Source organism: Brassica oleracea, chromosome C1 (assembly GCF_000695525.1).
Source record: "Brassica oleracea var. oleracea cultivar TO1000 chromosome C1, BOL, whole genome shotgun sequence".
Taxonomy (NCBI): Eukaryota; Viridiplantae; Streptophyta; class Magnoliopsida; order Brassicales; family Brassicaceae; genus Brassica; species Brassica oleracea.
Window position 1 is genome coordinate 15,197,522 of NC_027748.1, and position 18,860 is coordinate 15,216,381.

Sequence of the window (18,860 nt, forward strand, 5' to 3'; positions counted from 1 at the left end):
AGTAAATAACAAAGCCTTATAAATAAAACATGACCAAAGAGTTAACCTCAAAAATTGTAGCACAAAAATGAAGAAGTCCTCCACTTTCTTTATGTTTGCTTATAAAAGAGGCCACTTGGAGATCATTCCTAATAAAAAAATGGAAAACCCTCTTTTGTACCAAAGAACCTATTTTGTACCAAAGAACCTCTTTTGTGTATTATTTATAAACTCTTATAAAACTGTATCCATTAATAAGAGTTTATAATTATTTAAAAGTATTTATAAATTGTAACACACACCAGATAGCGATTGATGTAGCTTCCTCGGCTAAAACATGATTTTCTGTAACAATACCGTTTCTAGCTGATCTCAAGGCAAAAGTGAACATCTGTTTCATCGCGTTGCTTCCTCCTGGTATATCTGGTGAAAAAGTCATGTCCTTCAACAAGGGATATATTGCTTCAACCCTCTCTGTAGACTGTACAGGGACCATGCTTGTGATCAGAATCAAACACTCATTTCAAGGTTTAGTTTTATAAATACTACTACTTACCTTAACTCTTGATGATGTACCAAGGAAGCTCTTTTGTACCAAAGTTTAATTTTGAAGGTGAGACATAGCTAAGATTTACATTGTTTCTGTTGTCATCAATTCCAAAATCTTCTAAACAACCACAATCAAAGCATTATAGCTGATATCTTCATGAATCATACTAAAAGAGGATCCTCGTTCATCATCCACTATGAAATCCCAGTGAATTCCATTTATTAGTTTCCATTCTCCACATATGCAACATATTTCGATCATCATAACCTGATTATAAGAATATGGGAAAAATACTCAAAGTGGGAAAGATCAACAAGATATATCGATAAATACATAAGCAATATGTTCTTCGTTGATAAATATTTATAAGGTTTTATAAACTTGAGATTTAAAAAATTCATGTCAAAATCTTCGTCTTCCTTCTCTGTAACTGATTTTTGAGAAATCACGCTAAAACTAAACAAAAAGACGACGATCACCATCAATTATCCGGTACCTTTTAAGCTTTTGTCGACTTGTACGTTTTAACTCCTCGTCATCGTCGAATTTCGCCGTAGCTTTGTCGGATCTCGCCGTAGCTTCGTCGGATCTCGCCGGACAACTCTGCAGCGTCGTCCGATCTCACCGGAGAACTCGTCACCGACAGAATTCGTCAACGCCGATTTGAATCTGAGATGATGAGATTTAAATTATCGTGAGATGTAGGAGAGAAGAGTTAGTCTTGGGTTTAATTAGTTAGGGGTATAAAGATACTTTGCCAATTAAAATTTAATGGTAAAGTTGATTAATGTAGAAATGAAAAATTGTATTTTCAAAGTGCTATTTTTGGCAATTCCCCTTATTTGAATACCAAAAATTTAGAAAAATAGTTTTTTATAAAAAATACAACAGTTTTTTCATAGTAAAATTTCATAAGATTAATTTAAAATAAATTAATTTAAAATAAATTTTAAACTAACCTTAAGTATTTGAATTTATTAAATTATTTTATGAAAATATAGCTAAAATATGATGTCTCTTTTTTTGAACAAAAATTGTTGTCTCGTTTTCCTATAATTATGCATATTTAAAATAAAAAAATTCTGTTAAAAACTAAATTAAGCATTTGAGTTGCACCTAATTATATAACTAATATCTCAAAAACACTAATATGTTTTCTCAACAAAATTTGGATTATATGCCACATGTATAAAAATGACAATATCAAAAACCAGTTAAAATTTTAGAAGAGAAAAACGGAGAAGTAATCTTCAATATCTATTGGTTCATTATCTTTCAATAATTTTTTTCGTTTTTTTGTTTAAAATCCGGCAGCAATTTGATAACATGTTTATTCTCTGTTTTCTTTATGCTCTGATCACGTACTGCCACCATTTAATTTATATTCACCTCCCCTACATCAAATGCATTTCATGGCTTCCATTTGGATCCCTCTTTTATTCACAACTAGCGATATACCCGCGCAGAATGTTTGTCACTTATGTTGTTATATTTTTAAATATGTATATATTATAAATATGTAAGGAACACTAATCAGTTCTTGGACTTGATTCTTGTGTAGCAGCAAGAGCAAGACCGGTGGAAAGAAGAAGCGAGGTATACAATTTAATAGTGTAACCATTGTATTAAAAAGTAGGGCACCAACCAACCAATCAACCCGAAAGAATCAAAACAGACTAAGAAACTATTCTTAGACCGTGTTTCTGAAGCAAACCAGTAAGTATTTCCCTTTAAAGATAGGCCACGTTAACCATATCCTATCATCCAGTCTCGTGGAAGGAGATCAAGAATCCTCCATGAATCAGAACTGAATTCGTAGATTTTGAACTCAACAAACATAGTGGGAAAATAACTAAATCTCAAGACTGGGAATTACTGCTACTGTCGTACCCGAGAGCATACATATAGTTGTCCACTAAGTAGTCAGGCTGTAAGTGGCAATTAAGTAGTCAGGCTGTAAGTACCCGAGAGCATACATATAGTTGTCCAATAAGGGTTCCAAACAACGAGCCTAGATGGGTCTTTGGGAATGCATAACAATAAACCGTCGCAATGAAAAAGATTTCACACACATCGATTTGATCTGAACCGTCTGGGCCAATAAGTTTAGCTTCACGCTTTACACATGATTCAACGTTGTTGTTGATGTTGGAAAGATTGAATCTTATCAAATAAACCCTATAATCCATCAACATGACCACAAGAGGGCCCTTTGCTTCTTCTGCTACTTTTGCTTGATGAGCAAGGTGCTTCTTTGCAAATACGCCACATTTGGACAACCTGTTCCACTTTTTGCAAGTAGATCGGACAGGTCTCAGAGATGTCACTGGAAATTCGACAGAGCACCTCCTCAGCCATATCCCTTGGAAGATCAGACATCTTCATCTAAAAGAAAATCTATATAACTGAAACTTGTCACTATATTCTGAAAGCAAGTCTACTTCCCTTGAAGTGTTTCATCTATTTCATGTCAATCTATTCTATTAAAATAGAAGTCATAACTTCATTTCAAGTGTGATATTTTAAGTTGGACAGTTATTTAATTTTTTTTATCAAATATACATATAATATCTTTATTTTTTATTTAAAATAAAATAAATATCTGTTTAAGAAAATTCTAACAATATCTTTTAAAAAAAAATCAGAATTATTTTAAATTTTATTTCCGAAAATTTATTAATTTAAATGTTATCATAAAATATAATCAAAAATTTAAATTAAATCTAGTTTTGATTATAAAAGAAAATTTAAAACTATGTAAAATATTTAATGATAATAACAACTTAAATTTATTAGTTTTCAAAAAATACATTTTACAAAGATTTTAAAAAGATTTTATTGGAAAGAAATATCCATTTCTATTTAAATTTTAAAATAAAAATATCTTATTTATTAAACACATAAATCATGACTTATTACATGTGTGATTTTTTTATTTAAACTTCTTAGAGGACACAACTCTAAATGCTTCTATTATGTAACATTATAATTTGTGTCAATAATTTTTAACATTAATCTAATATTTTTATTAATTGTTAAATTTTAATTTACACCCCCTTTCATATATGAAACATTTAACCTCTTTACATATCATATATATAAAGAGTTAGTCAACTATTATTACGTTGTATATATTCCATTGAGTTAAAAAAACTATTTCATTTTAATATTTAAAAACTATACCCAATTGGTGCATTAATCACTATATATAAAGTTTTACATCCAACCATAAATGGACGAACATTATATATATGAAATACATTAAACATGAACACACTTTTATCATCTATATGCATACTAATGTCATATTATGAATGACATATATATGTCAAAAAGATTAAAATTCATACTCTATTCTATACAAAGAGAACACACATTTATCAAACTGGTTTAATGTTACAATATATAACAATTACAACAAATTTTAATTTTACCTCGTATTTGCGCCTTCAAAATGCGCCTTTGTTTGGGAGGCTATCACCAGGGCCAACCCTTGGAGGAAGCCATTAAATAATAGCTGCTCCTGCCCTAAATCCTATACAATTATTTCTGACCCTGATTTTATAAAATGTCACCTATAGTCTAGTGGTATAAGCAGCTTTGTTGGTTACCCAATATCCCAAGTTTGATCCTTGACTTTGTCATTTGAGCCTTTTTTTATAATTAGCTTTTGGTCTTCCACAACTCCAGACCGGTACTGGCTATCACCATTTTGCTTCCTAACGTGATCAGGACAATGTCAACTAGGTTGCTATTCCGCAGCTTTTTTTTTAACATTAACAATTCTGAAGATTTGGCATGGGATTATTTATGAATTGTGGAAGGAGTGAAGCTCGTGCTTCCACTGCGGTTTGTCTCACTCGGAGCTGTCTACTTTGAGGAAGGTCTTCATTGTCATCTGAAATAAGTTCACTTTCCTAAAGAACTGTGGTAGCATTTGGTCTACGTTATTTAATCCTCTACATCTTCTGTTTTTGTTCAGTTGTGCTATCAGCCCAATCTGACCATTCCCCATTTCTTCCATCTATTTTAATTCCCCCTTGCTTTGTCTTTCTCTTCTTGTTGCTCTTTTAATTTTCCTTAAAATTTAATATAAAAGCCTTCGATAAAAATGTCTACCATAATTCCTTTTATATAAATCCTTTCATGTTGAATCGTCAGACGGAGCCAGAAAGTTTTTATACCGAAACTCAGAATTATTTTGTGGGATCAAATTTTATTTTAAATGGGATCAATATTCATTATATTAAAACAGAAGTCACAACTTCTCTTCATGTGTGATTTTTTTTAAAATGGACCTTCCCTAGAAAATTATATTTCATTTAATTCTAATTAACATTATGACATCATTAAGATATCACATCTTAAATAATTGACATATATAACAACTCACCTATAAAATTGTCTTATTTTTTAATTATAAAAATATGGTGAGAAAAAAATCTACAAAATCTTATTAGATATTTTAAATATTATTATAAAATGAATCATTGATTAATTTAGTGATTATTACTCTAATATTATTATAAATTAATGTTAGTTAAGATTTTATTATAAGATATAAAAAAACATTGTATACTATTTTCTTAAAATTTCTAATTATAGTATATTATTAAAATAGAAGTAATGAATTCTTTCATGTATTGTTTTATAATTTGGACCATCCTTTATTTTTTTTATTAAATATATTTTATTAAGACTAACAATATATAGTATCTTTGAACTATGTTAATCACAATATCTTTTGATATCTTTTTATTTTAAATATAAATATATATTTTAAAAGTTCTAACAAGTCTGTTTAAAAGATTTTAACAAGATCTTAATTTTCAAAAATTATATGTTAATATTTTCATTAATTTCGAAATTAGTTATGAAATAATATTATACATTTATATATTTTAGAATATTAAAAATATAAATTCTATCATTTTATCAATTATATAATCATAATCAATCATTTTAAGAGAAATTATTAATTATTATATTGTGCTAAATATGATTAAATTATATTAAATTGTTAAATTTATATATTTTATTTTTTGTAAGTATTTATATTCGAAATGTAATATGTAGGTAACACGTGTTAATATTAGAAAACTATATAATACACATATATAAATTAACATGTATTTCATCAAAGTTAATAATACAAATCATTTATGCATGATATCTTTTTATTTTAAATATAAATATAAATAAATATATACATATATATATATATATAATTTTTTAAAAAAATCTTTTGAAAATATTATAACATTATCTAATTTTCAAAATTTTTATGTAAATATTTCAACTAATTTCGTAATTAGCAATGAACTATTATTATGCATTAATATATACATATGTTTAGTTATCATTTATAAAATAAAAAATTACGTTTTTATCATTTTATAATAATAATAGTTCATATTAAATGAGATTATTATATTGAACTAAATATGATAACATTATAATAAATTGACAAATTTGTAAAAACAGTTTTTATAAATATAAAATATTTATGCTAAAAATATAATACGATGATATAACGACTTAACATTCAAAAACTATATATACATGCATAAAAATCGACATATCTTCGACTTTTGTATATATAATAATATATTATCTGAAATAAATAAATGTAAAAATATTGCTAATAGAAAACTTAGTTTTGAAGGTCGTTGGGTCAAAACTGAATTTAAATTTAATACAAAAATAATTTGTAATATGTTTTTAATGCATATATTAATTTTTTTAATAAATAAATATACCATAAATGATGTAAAAAAAATATTTATGTATATAAAATGAAAATAACCGTGCGGGTCGAAATCTAGTAATTGTTTTAAAACAAAAAGATACATATTTTATGACCCCACTGTTCCTTAATTGCCTCCGCCCCTTCAACTTTCGGTTGCTGGAGATTAGGTTTTAGTTAGTTGTTTTTTTTTTAACGACAAACGACTATTTTATTACTCAAAATTGAAGTGGTCTGGGTAATCAGACCGAAATAAAAAAAAAACAATAACAAAGCTCTCTATCGAAACACCTTACTATCGTAGCAAAAAAAATCAGAAATCTCATTTTGCGCTCTTGGGATGTGAGAGATCTTGAAGTCCAGAAAGCATATCTGAAGAGTCTTTATCACCTCTAATTATAGTAAAAAAATTTGGCCATTCATGAGGATCATTTATCATTGCAATCAGATCCTTATACTCCATTCAAAAGCTTTGGCATGTCGAATGTCCATGGTCACCGCAGTGCTTCCACTTCTGTATGTAAAGCAGCCTCCCGCCTTCTTAATTTATGCGTCCCCAAAAGTTGAATCTTCCCCAAGCCATCTATCCAAACTCATCCACGTCCACTAAACTGAGTTGTAGAGGTCCATGAGCCATATATCATGCAGATATTACTCTATCTTAAGACTTGTGGTTCTTTTATTGGATGTTCTTGTGGAGATGGGGGTATCGTCTCATTCGCTTTTTGCATATCGTATTAGTTACAAATAATTTCTGTTTATCCCATAAAGATTTTATCATTTTGAGACTTTCATGTATACCTTATTATCCAGTGATAAGATCTCTATCTAATTTTGGTTCCTCAATGCTATTTTTTCTCAAGAAAAAGTAGTCGATATTGGCATAGATACTCGTTATTGGAAAGATGTATTGGCTACATGGAATTGTTGATAGTGACCTTGCTTGTAAAACTGGTGGGCATTCGAATAGGCATGAGTAACAATTTCTTCAGGTTCTCCACATCTTAAGCAATAATCATCGCATCGAAAATAATATGTTGTTTTATTTGCATCATAAAACGTTGTTTATTTGCAAATAACACGTTGAATAATATAAAAGGTAATATACATGAAAAAAATATTTTTGTTTTATTATTATCATTATAGAATATACTATATATAATAGCAAATATGTTTTTGTTTCCCGCCGTCATCATTTTATAGAATTTTTTTTTATCTTCTGGTTGAGTTTATCACAATTTTGTAATCTATGGACAAGCTCTTTTTCGTTTATAAGATTCGACGTCATCAAATTGTTTTAGCAAAGTATGTATCCATCTTTGATGTACCATTTTACATGCCTCTTTTTTTCTGAACAATACAGCCTTTCATACGTCCCTTTTAATTTTTGAACGACACATCCTTTCACATATCTCTTTAAATTTCCGTACAATCTGCCTTTTCACATGCTTCTTTTAATACATAAAAGACCTATATATCCTTTCACATTCCTATTTATTTTTCTGAACAAAGCACTTTTATTTAATAGATACATTGAAGTGTTTTGTTATCTTAAATGCACACCACCATCATTGTCTATATATAATATCAAACATATTTTGCTCTTCGTTGGCGTAATCATTTTTGTAGGACAAAAAGTTAATCCAACTGTTGAGTTTACCACAATTTATTATTGGTTTATAGTTTGTTATTAGGTTATGAAATTTTTCGCCTATATTAGGCAGCATTCCGAACCGGTTTGATTACCAATAGTTATATGAAGAGCTCCATAAACGAATATACACAATTCTTCTTTGAATATATGTGAACATATGAAATTCTTCATAAAATATATGTGATTATTCATTGAACATATGTGACTCCTAACATAGTGTTTCTCAGTTATATATATATGATATATTGCAAGGAGAAGAAGTTACAATTGTTCATAACAAGAATATTTCTAAAGAGAGAGATAGAGAGTACAGATATTTTAGAGAGAGAAAACTCTGAGGAATCAAGAAAAAAGTACTTTAACGGGGACAAGTGGTTGATTTCCATATCTGATTTCTTCCCGACTCTTATATATAAACGCACTAAATCATATTCATCTCTATGCTAAGGTATGTGTTCGGTTTATACACTTCTGAATTTAGATATTTTACAATGGCATCAGAATGAGAGAGGCAAATATGTCGTGAGAGACCTCTTAATTTCTCATGAACACCACCTTTATTTTCAAATTAGTGAGATATCTGGATTTTACCCTTCATTTTATCATCTTCATCATTCCTTCGTAGAAATATTTCTCTCTGCATTTTTGTTATCTCCAATCTCACAGTTGATATGGTACAACTTTGATCTCCCTTGCATGAGACATCGAACTGGTTTGTTGCCACCTCTTGTGGATTTTTTTTTCTAATTTATGTTTGGTTTGCGCCCATATTATGCAGCATACCAAACCGGTTTGATTAACTAATTGTTATATAAATAGCACAATAAACGAACATACACACAATTCTTTGTTGAATGTATGTGAACATACGCAAATCTTCTTGAATATATGTGATTCTTCATTGAACATAATATCTCTTAATTGTTTGTATATATGAGACATTGCAAGGAGAAGAAATCATATTTATTCATAACAAGAGTATAAATATTTTAGAGAGATAAAAACTTCTCAACAAAAGGGCATTAAAACAGCGACAAGTGGTTGATTTCCATCACTGATTTTTTCCGGCTTGCATTTGTTTTCTAATCGTATTAAGTCATATTTATCGTTAAACCATGATAAGATACATGTTCAGTTTTCTAGTATAATAAAATAATAGTTATAAAAGGATATAAATAGGGAAATATGATTAAAATTGTGGTATGTAGAAAAATCGAATTTTTTATTTTATTACTCATAATACAATATAATAATTAATTACAAAAGTAAAAATATAGAATACATGTTTTAAAATATTTTTAGTTATATGAAAATAGTTTTATTTTGTTTTGTTACTATCATAATATAATAGGTATAAAATCTGTAGTATATAGGAAAACAATTTTTTATTACTATCATTTTACAGTGGCTAATTAATTATAAGGTAATCTAAAGGAAACAAATACCGTAAAATACAAAGTCAAATGAAAAGAATCTCAGAGAAGAAAGACCAAAGAGAAACATTGAATTTGGCGTGGTCATACGTCTTTAAGTTCATTCTCATCCTCATCATATGTATCTCTCTCTACCTCTCTTCTTCTTCGAACACATCCTACTCTCTCCGATCAGGTCTTTACTTTCTCTCTGCAGCCTCTCATATTACTCTAGCTTTCTCTCCTATTGTCTAAAATGTTGATAATATCTTTTATATTTGAATTTTCATCTCTTAGATCTTGATTTCTTGTTGTAGTCTTTGATTCGTAGATTGCCTTCTTAGATTCAATGCGTTTGTTGTTTGTTTCTCTACTGCAGAAACTTCATTCGAGAATGAGTCAGGAAGACAGCCAAGCTAAATCATCACATGATGGCGAGAAACACTGGATGTATTTGAAGCCTGTTCGTCTATACGACATGCTTCTATGTCACTCTCCAAGCAAAGTAATGAATTGCTTTCCTTTCTCTGGTCCATTTTGTTAACAAATTTCAACTTTTCTCTATCATCTCATGTGTAATTTAGGTTTTGCATTAAGCTGATTTCTAGTCTGTCTCATGGCGAATGTGTGTTTTTTGCGTCTAATGTTTTCTTAATCTGTGTTTATGCAGCCACGGTTTCTTCGGAGAAACTTGAACTACAAAAATCAAGAAAAGGGCGAGACAAGGTATGAGACTTCTTGTTGTCTCCAATACTTCTATGTTTCATGGTATGCACTTACATTTTTGTGTCTTTTTTTTGTTAGGTCCGCATCTGCTGGGATGGTAGTTTTCAACTTTAAGGACTTTGATAACACAGTGCAGAAAACTCAAGGTCAGTTAGTTTCTGTTCTTCCTGTAATTCCATGTCACTCTCTCTTTATGTTTATCTAGTTTTATTTTATTTTTGTTATTTTTATGTATATATTGTGGTGCAGTTACGAAGAATTGCTCTTGTCCCTTTTGCTATATGCTATGTGCTAACTTCAAGGTGTGCAACTATTTCTACGGAGGCCTAATTAATACATGCCGTTTCATTTTATGCTACTTTGCAATCTGCGGTTGCATATGTTGTGTTCTTGTTTATCTGAGAAAACGTGTTCCAGATGGAGTTTACAATCTATTGTTTCTTGTGTATGTGTGCAGGGGCTGCAACTTCATTTGAATTCATTTCATGAATTACTTGAATTTGAGTTCATGGTATGTGGTTCTTATGGAACTCTCTTGTTTTGCTATGTTTTTTTTGTTTATATATGAAATTATAGTAAAAGAGTGTCTTTCCTATTGTAGACTTCTGAAGAAAACCAGACAGTTAATGTCTCTGTAAGACTTGATGCTTTCAAAACCAAGGTCATTTTCTATAAACTTGGCAATTTGAGAAAACCCTACAACTGTTTAAAATATTAGTTGATATTCCATCTTTTTTTTTACACCAGGACCAACGAAACATTCGAGAAAAATTTGGGGATCTCTCCTTTTGGTATCTTTCAGAAGCTCTTAATTGATAGCAGCAACTGCTTCCTTTAATCTTGTCGATACCTCTTTATAAACCCAACCATAATGTTTTGCAGCTCAAAACCTTTCAAGCGTACACAAGTAGGTGGTAGAAATATCCCCAAGCGGCTTAATGTAACCATTTTACCAATGGATCCTCCCTTTTTAGCCGATGACACAGAAACTGGAACCTCCCTGCTGAACAATGGTAATAGCTCTTCTTGTCCTGGTGGTATACCTTTTCGGCTTTGCGCTTGATATAGTGTCTTGATTTCTCAGTCCATAACTGATTTACAAATGTTTAGGAAATCCTGTGGCAATGATGAATGTACCAGACATAGGTCAATCTTCTGGCTCTGGTGCTAGAGAATCTGAGGGCCCTGCTGCTAAGACTGAGAATTTTTCTTCCAGCATCTCACTTCTCCAGACACGCCAGTTCTATCATTCTCGCACACTTCAGGTGAATCAATCAGTTCCATCACCGACTTCTTCTTTGAATTGCACGTTATGATATATTTTCAAAGTGTAGTTGGCCCCAGTTCACGATACTCTAGTTTGATTGTTCTTGTTCAAGTTTGTATATATGCTTCTGTTTGTATCCCCATGGACCCCATGTGGTCTATATTCTACTGTTACTAACAAAAAACTGCATGTTTGTGGGACAAAGCCAATGACTCTTGAGGAAGTAATGTCTGATCAAGACAGCGACGATGAAGTCGATGATGAAGTTGCAGACTTCGAATATCATCATGTATTCCATGATTTCTTTCCGCACTCATTAAATAAACAACGAAAAAGATTATGGTATACAACGTAACATGCTAATGGCTTTTGAACACTTTAAAAAATGCTGCAGATGATTGATGATTTGGAGGATGTGAGCCCGACTGAAAAAGATTTCATGCATCTTTGGAACTCATTTGTAAGATATCAAAGGTAATATACTTTTCTTACTCTTGAATGCACACATACACACAATCATACGATAGGCGCATGTTTAATGCGAGGTTCATGCTATCTAAAGAATAACTGGTCTAATATATCCACATAATCTTGAATAGATTAGTCCACAAGAATATATGTCTTAGATTCCATCTCTTAATGTTTCTGGTTTCAGGGTGATCACTGATGGTCAGGTTCCTTGGGCATGTGAAGCGTTTTCAAAGTTTCACAAGAAAGAGTTTATCGAATCCAAACCACTCCACTCGTAAATTTCCTCTCGTATATATAATATATATACAGACGTACAAATAAAAAATTAAAGAAAATAACAACGTTTGTGTTTCAAAAACATTCAGATGCTGGAGAATGTTTATGATCAAACTGTGGGATTATGGGCTTGTAGACGCTGTCACCATCAATAAGTGCAATCTCATAATTGAGGATAGCGAAGATGATCATTCAGTCAACACCAACAACAATAACAGTGTAGATTATGGTATTGACCTCAACAGAAATGATACGATGGATGTTGACCATAACGGAGTGGATCTTGGCATTGGCCTAGGGAGGAACACTGCGATGGATGTTAACAATAACAATGTGGATCGTGGCATTGACCTGAACCTTACGATGAATGTTAACCCTAGCAATGTGGATCGTGGCATTGACCTAAATAGAAACGATGTGATGGATGCTGACGAGGATGTCAATGACAGTTCATATCTCTCTCTCTCTTTATCTCTCTAAATTGTTTAGGACAATGTAGACTTTTTAATCTTCAAACTGATGGAGACATTAAACAAAATTTGTTTCTTCTTTCTTTTACTTATTTTTCTTCTTCTAGTTTTATTCATCTTTATTGTTCTATTTCTGGCAAGGTATTTTCTGACCAAGCAATACTGTGAAAAAAATAACAAAGAAATTTAGTTTTTCCAGAAAACTATCAACTTGTTGATATCTAATCAATTTTGTGATAATAAAGCTATGCTATACCATCATATATGGAAATGTATTAGGAATATAAATGTCTATAGAAAGATTTTATATCCCATTTTGTTCATTATTGATAATTGGCTACATAGATAGCACTAAACTTTAACTAAAACATTTGGGTCAACGATCTATTTCCCAACTATTATATAGCATCAGATAGGTACCAAACTATGATTTCGTTCTAGTTCTCCATGAATTTAAAGTTCTAAACTTATTTTTCCCTGAAACAAAAGTCGTAAATTTATTTCTCTCCAAATCAATTATTCAAAACTTAATAATTTATAGACTATGGTTTTTATTGGTTTACTATTAGCCAACCAATTATAAACCAGTTAAATCAATCAAAACTCTTAATTTTTATTTAAAAATTTTGTTTTATCAAAAAAAAATTAATGAGCAAAAATAAGATTCTCAGAAAAGAATTGATTCATGAACATCCACTCCTTCGTTCGATCTCAAACGAACATCTCAATAACTTTACGTAAGCCATATAATTGATTCATCAAACATAATTCTCAGACAAATTTGTTCTCTTTCTCGTCAAACCCATTAAGTCATCAAGAGAGCAATCAAAGCAATATCCTTATTGATTTTACTATCACACTCAATCAAATTCTTCAATGTTAAATGGCATACGAACAAAACTATACGAGTTTTATACCGGTTTCACCGCTCTCTCAAATCTCAATTCCGACTTCGACTCGTCTCTCACATCCCTAATCTCAGCCATCCTCGTCTCTCTCACAGACTGTTATGAACTTGGTTAGATCTGGCAGCGGAAGGGAGAGATGTGGGAAGAGTGGAGGTTTGAGGCGGCGTAGGAGTAGCGATTGCGACTGGGTTGAGGTTACTCCTCATTGCCTCATTGGTGACTACGGAGGGAGGATGGAGAGAGTAGGTGTTAGATCATATTTTGCTATTTTCACTTCTATATAAAATAGAGAAGATGAGATATGCTCCAATGTATTTCTCTAAAATAGCAATCTATAAATGTAGAGTAAAAAATAAATAAATGTTATTTTTTTCTCTATAAATAGAGTAAAAAAAATAGAGATCTCTATTATAAAAGAAGAAATAGAGGTGAACTAGACCAATTTCACCTCTAATTACTATTATAAAGGTGGAAATAGCAATGGGTTGGAGATGCTCTTTGAGATCGTGATACACATATGTTGATGATTCAATTTTATTTTCTGGGAATCAAAAATAGTTTATTAAATTTTTGATAAATCATTTAAAATAAAAATTAGAGTTTTGACTAGTTAAAATTGGTTGGTTAATAGTAAAACAATAAAAAAACAATGGTCTATGGGTTATTAAGCTTTGAATAATTGGTTCGGAGAGAAATAAATTTACAACTTATGATTTAGGGAGAAATAAGTTTAGAACTTTAAATTCATGTAGAACTAGAACGAGGTCATAGTTTGGTAGATATCTGATGATATATGATAGTTCTCGTTGGTAAATAGATCGTTGATTCAAAACATTTAATGGTTTTTTACATATTTCAACTGCTTTCATAAAAGATAAGTTATAAATTTTGCAGGAAACATAAAAGATCCGAGATTTATAGTGGTTTACCAATTAGGGACTTCCATATATTTTACTATTGTTTTTAATGCTGGATAACTATTTTATTATAAACTATAAAAAAAATATTAAAGAAGTCTGGTAGCACCACTTTAAAGCGCCATATACAATTCATGTTTGACGGTACTTTTTGTTTCATATTTAGATCTCTTGTAAATCTTATCTTTACTAAACTGCATAATTTTGAATTCTCAGAGATTCGAAACACAAAGCTTATGGTGTAGAAACATTACATAACCTCCCAAACAGATGTATCATAGTGCACTATTATCAGTGCACCTTTACCATACTCTCTTTCCTCAAATGTCTTCTCAGACCAGATGTCCTCTTGTACAACACTAATATCTTGAGATGTTCAACAAGTCCAAACTATGTTTAGACTTGTTGTAAAGAACCGGCTAAATGAACATATCATCATGATTATCAACAATTTTACTGTCATCATCTTCTCATCTTCATGAGATGATATCACACATCAATATGCCTGATTCTCTCATGATGAACCAACACTCAAACTGTTGCAATACAATGTTGTATGATCGTGATGTACATCAGGATCATTAAACCAACCAATTACATTCATTCCCTAGCAACTTCCGTTAATGTCATATATTATGTTTTCGTAGTAAAAAAGTCACAGTATGTAAAGATTTTCCAATTAACAACAGAAACACCCAAAATAAAAACATAACCAACCGAAGATTCCTGCTGTAGATATCTCCAACATATCAGAATCACAATAACATGTAACCAGATGCCGATCCCTGTTCTATAGACGAGACCAACATCAGATATACTCTTAAGATACTAGAAAGCCCTCTTCACAGTTGTCAAATGTTCTTTTCATGGTTTTCCCATAATAACACTGATTGCATGTATTAGATCTGGTCCTGTGCAGACTATAACATACATCAAAATTTCTACGATGCTACCATAACAAACCCCATACATATACGATCTATGTCTTCTGATGACTAACATATGTGGTGAAATGAGCCTTTGTAGCACTCAGATGACTAATGCTACCTGATCAAACTAGATTAAATGCATATCAACGAGAGCAATAAAACATAAAATACACCCAATAAATTCAAAAATATATTTGAAAAGCTTTATTAGATATTTTCATGAATTTCTTCATTATGATTACTTTCTATTTTGGTAAATTTTCATGCGACAATGAGTTGGCAATAAAACCTGTAAATTCCCATTTAATTAAATCACGAAAATTCATTCTTTTTACAAATCAATATGAATGCAAAAACAAAACATGTGTATATGTTTTCTAAAATATCATAAGAATAAATACTATTGTTTTTGGAAGATACATTTTATATTAATATGATCTACAAAAGATTTTTCTTGTGGATCTATTGCGTTGTAAGGCTGGTAATAATGGTGTCACTTTGGCATGATTATTGGACAGATTAGGGTCTTTAATATATGTTACGGGTCCTGAAGGGCTTAGACAATTTTCATTTCATTTGAAGCCTACGTAAAGTATGCAACAAGAGAAAGGATTTGGTATTTTCCGTCATCTAATTCAGATCTATGGTCTTTTACCGCAGCTGGTAACCGTTTTCAACGACGTATGAAGCACGGAACCTCTGTTTAGTTAACATAAAAATACCGGAAACGTTTTGGGGAGGGGGACACCACAGGGACATCATGGGAAGACGGCCCCAAGCCGTTAAGAGAAATTAGTTGTTGAGCGAAACTAGTTTCCTTGGAACGTAATGCTTGTCTAATTGCGTTTTACGGTCACTTCAATGTTGCTTGATTGGAACATAACAAGTTTGGCTCAAAAGACTTAAGACATGAGCTAAAGGAACAAGCTTTCGCTTGAAAGCCTTTTACAGATCAACTCCCTCACTCCTCAGAATTGGACTAAAACTTGTTCCCTACTAAAGTTTTTTTCTGTTTTTTTTTTTCTTATGTTTAGATGGCAAAATTGATATATGGTAAATAAGATGATTTTGTGTTTAAGTATTGTTTTGTTTTAGACTTATGATTTGATAATTTTTTCTTATATATTTTACTAATATATATGCTGTACCCGTATTTATAATTTTTTAGTTGTTGTTTCCGTCTCCGCTCCCATCCCTGTCTCGTATCCGTCTGGGTGAAACATAGTCAACAACTATGAATTAGTCATTATGTGGTTTTCGTTATTTCAAACGACAACTCCCTGAAACTCTCACCAAATGGAGTGGTTGTTAGACTACTCTTTCAGGTTATCATATGCCTCTTGCGGAAAGAACGCAACAGAAGAATCTTCACTTTCTCCTCTTCTACAGTGATTGCAATCTGTTGAAGATGGATTATATCCTTCAGATAAAACTCATCAAGTAAATAGAATCCGTCTCAGTAGAGTAAAGCCGGCCAGAATTTACACCTACTTGGAGGCAGAAAAGGCAAAGACGCCTAGTAAGTTGGGGGTGGATTTACATCATCTCAAGGCCCATTAGACACTTAATTAGGTCCACTTCCTTATGAAACCCTATCCATCTTTCTTTTATAAATAAGAAATTATCTCCTTATTAGAAACGATCTTCTCTTCTCCATTTTAGACTTAGAACAATTCTTACAAAGGGTTTATGAATTCTTAGATTACTTTACGCTAGAAACCATTCTTGTAATACAATCTTTGATCAATAAACTCTTTTTGATGTTCATTTCTTATTTAATTCTTTCAAGATTTCTCCTAAACCTCAAGAATCTAATCATTATCCTTAGATTCTTTATTGTATGATTCCAACAAACATCACCAGCATAAACACCGTTTTTGGGTCAAACAGAGTATATAAAGACAAGGCCGAAGATCGAAGAAAGCATTGACAAAACACTCGATTTTGGCACAATGTTGGAGTTTCTTTTGAATACACCATCTTTTCATAAGATATATGCTAAACTCTTTGTAGTTATCTCTTCGATCATCAATAAACGTCTTCCAAATAACCTACCTTCGAATTTGTGTACACAATCAGTATGTGCTGAATTCAGTAAGCAAAATCTTAGCTTAGAACAATGCGAAACATGCTGTTTTTTTTTTCAGAAACAAATGTAAGCTTCCCTCCTATGCTTAATGTGTATTTTAAATGTAGTGCTAAGTATTTTTTGGGCCTAATCTTTAATTATATATCTAATAAGTTGCCCAACAAAAAAATTGTTCTTAGAAAATTGTATAATTTTTGCATTTGTACATTATAATGATAATTTTTATCTCATTTTATTCTTACTGTAATTGCATACAAATTAAGAAGCTATTTTGATTAAGTACACTGTGGTTTTGGTTCGAGTTCCATCAATCGAAAAAAAATTAGATAATGAGATATTTGTAAAAAGGTTTTTCTTGGGTTCAACCTATAGGGTAAACCTGTAAGTTGACCAACCAATAGTATTTTGCTATTTCATATTCCATATCTAAAAAAAAAAGTATTTGTCTAGTTATATTATGTTTTTAAAATAAAAGGTAAAAATAAATAAAAAATAGTTTAGTTGCAAAAAAGAACTGATTTTTGTTTAAAAAATATTTCTAACGCCGTATGTAAAACACTAAACTCTCAACCCTAAACCCTTAGGTAAACCATAAACCCTTGGGTAAACCATAAACTCCAGGGTTTAGGATTTATCCAAGGGTTTAGGGTTTATGAATAAGTGTTTAGTGTTTAGTGTTTTAAAGATTTAGTGTTTAGTATTTATGATTTACGATTTAAGATTTATCTAATGGTTTAGGGTTTACCCAAAGGTTTAGGATTCTGTATTTAGGCTTTAGTGTTTTGCTGACAGCATTAGAAATATTTTTAAAAATCATATTTATGCAACTACTACTATTTTTTATTTATTTTTACTTTATATATTTTAAAACCATATATAACTTGGGAAATATTTATTATTTTGTTTTCGTTTTAAAATATATGAAATATGAAATAGCAAAATACAATTGGTTGGTGAACCTACATGTTCACCCTAGGGGGTGAACCCAAACAGGGCCGGCCCTCGGCGAAAGTCTGTAAAGCATAGGCTTTAAGCGCCAGAATATATATATAACTAAGGGGTGTCCGCGCTTCTCGCGGAATATTGGTTTTTTGTTCCTAAATATGATTTTAGGGTCTTCATGCATTACATTGTCCAGATTAGTGCTTCACATTCAGCATGGAGAGGTGATAAACTTCTACGAAGATTCATCGCCCCTATCATGACCTCTGTTGATCCACTCTTTCTACAAAACCACCCTTGTCCTGTGAACTTATCACCCTCTTTCCAAGCGCCATCAATATAACAAACTCTAGAATCTTCCAGGGCTAGAGACTCCGAATGATGTGCATTCCCAGTATAGGAATTCTCTGTAGGAGCCTTAACGATTAGCTGAGCCTCTGTCCACATCCTACTTTCCACCTCTGCCAACCTTAAAATCTCCTGTGGATTAGCATCCTTATTGGAATATATCTTGTCATTTCTAG

At 31.1% G+C, this 18,860-nt stretch overlaps 1 protein-coding gene and 1 pseudogene across 1 annotated transcript; one reads left to right on the forward strand and one right to left on the reverse strand.

Moving 5' to 3' along the window:
• Positions 1 to 646: 646 nt before the first annotated feature.
• LOC106332754 lies at positions 647 to 2,914 on the reverse strand (annotated as a pseudogene).
• Positions 2,915 to 9,513: 6,599 nt separating this feature from the next.
• LOC106300754 (polycomb group protein VERNALIZATION 2-like) lies at positions 9,514 to 12,561 on the forward strand. The gene is made up of 13 exons (XM_013736964.1): positions 9,514 to 9,537; positions 9,721 to 9,846; positions 10,012 to 10,067; positions 10,146 to 10,213; positions 10,317 to 10,369; positions 10,525 to 10,578; positions 10,669 to 10,728; positions 10,815 to 10,858; positions 10,950 to 11,080; positions 11,178 to 11,332; positions 11,729 to 11,808; positions 11,990 to 12,079; positions 12,171 to 12,561. Exons 2-13 carry the CDS (start codon positions 9,736 to 9,738, stop codon positions 12,559 to 12,561), a joined length of 1,293 nt encoding a protein of 430 aa, XP_013592418.1. The 5' UTR covers positions 9,514 to 9,537; positions 9,721 to 9,735.
• Positions 12,562 to 18,860: the final 6,299 nt, after the last annotated feature.

What these genes read in the sequence shown, in the direction of transcription:
- LOC106300754 (XM_013736964.1), top strand. Translation starts at nt 9,736, where the DNA reads ATGAGTCAGGAAGACAGCCAAGCTAAATCATCACATGATGGCGAGAAA. An exon ending in TGCTATGTGCTAACTTCAAG is followed by an intron (nt 10,370 to 10,524) that starts GTGTGCAACTAT and finishes GTATGTGTGCAG; the next exon opens with GGGCTGCAACTTCATTTGAA. An exon ending in ATCATTCTCGCACACTTCAG is followed by an intron (nt 11,333 to 11,728) that starts GTGAATCAATCA and finishes AAAATGCTGCAG; the next exon opens with ATGATTGATGATTTGGAGGA.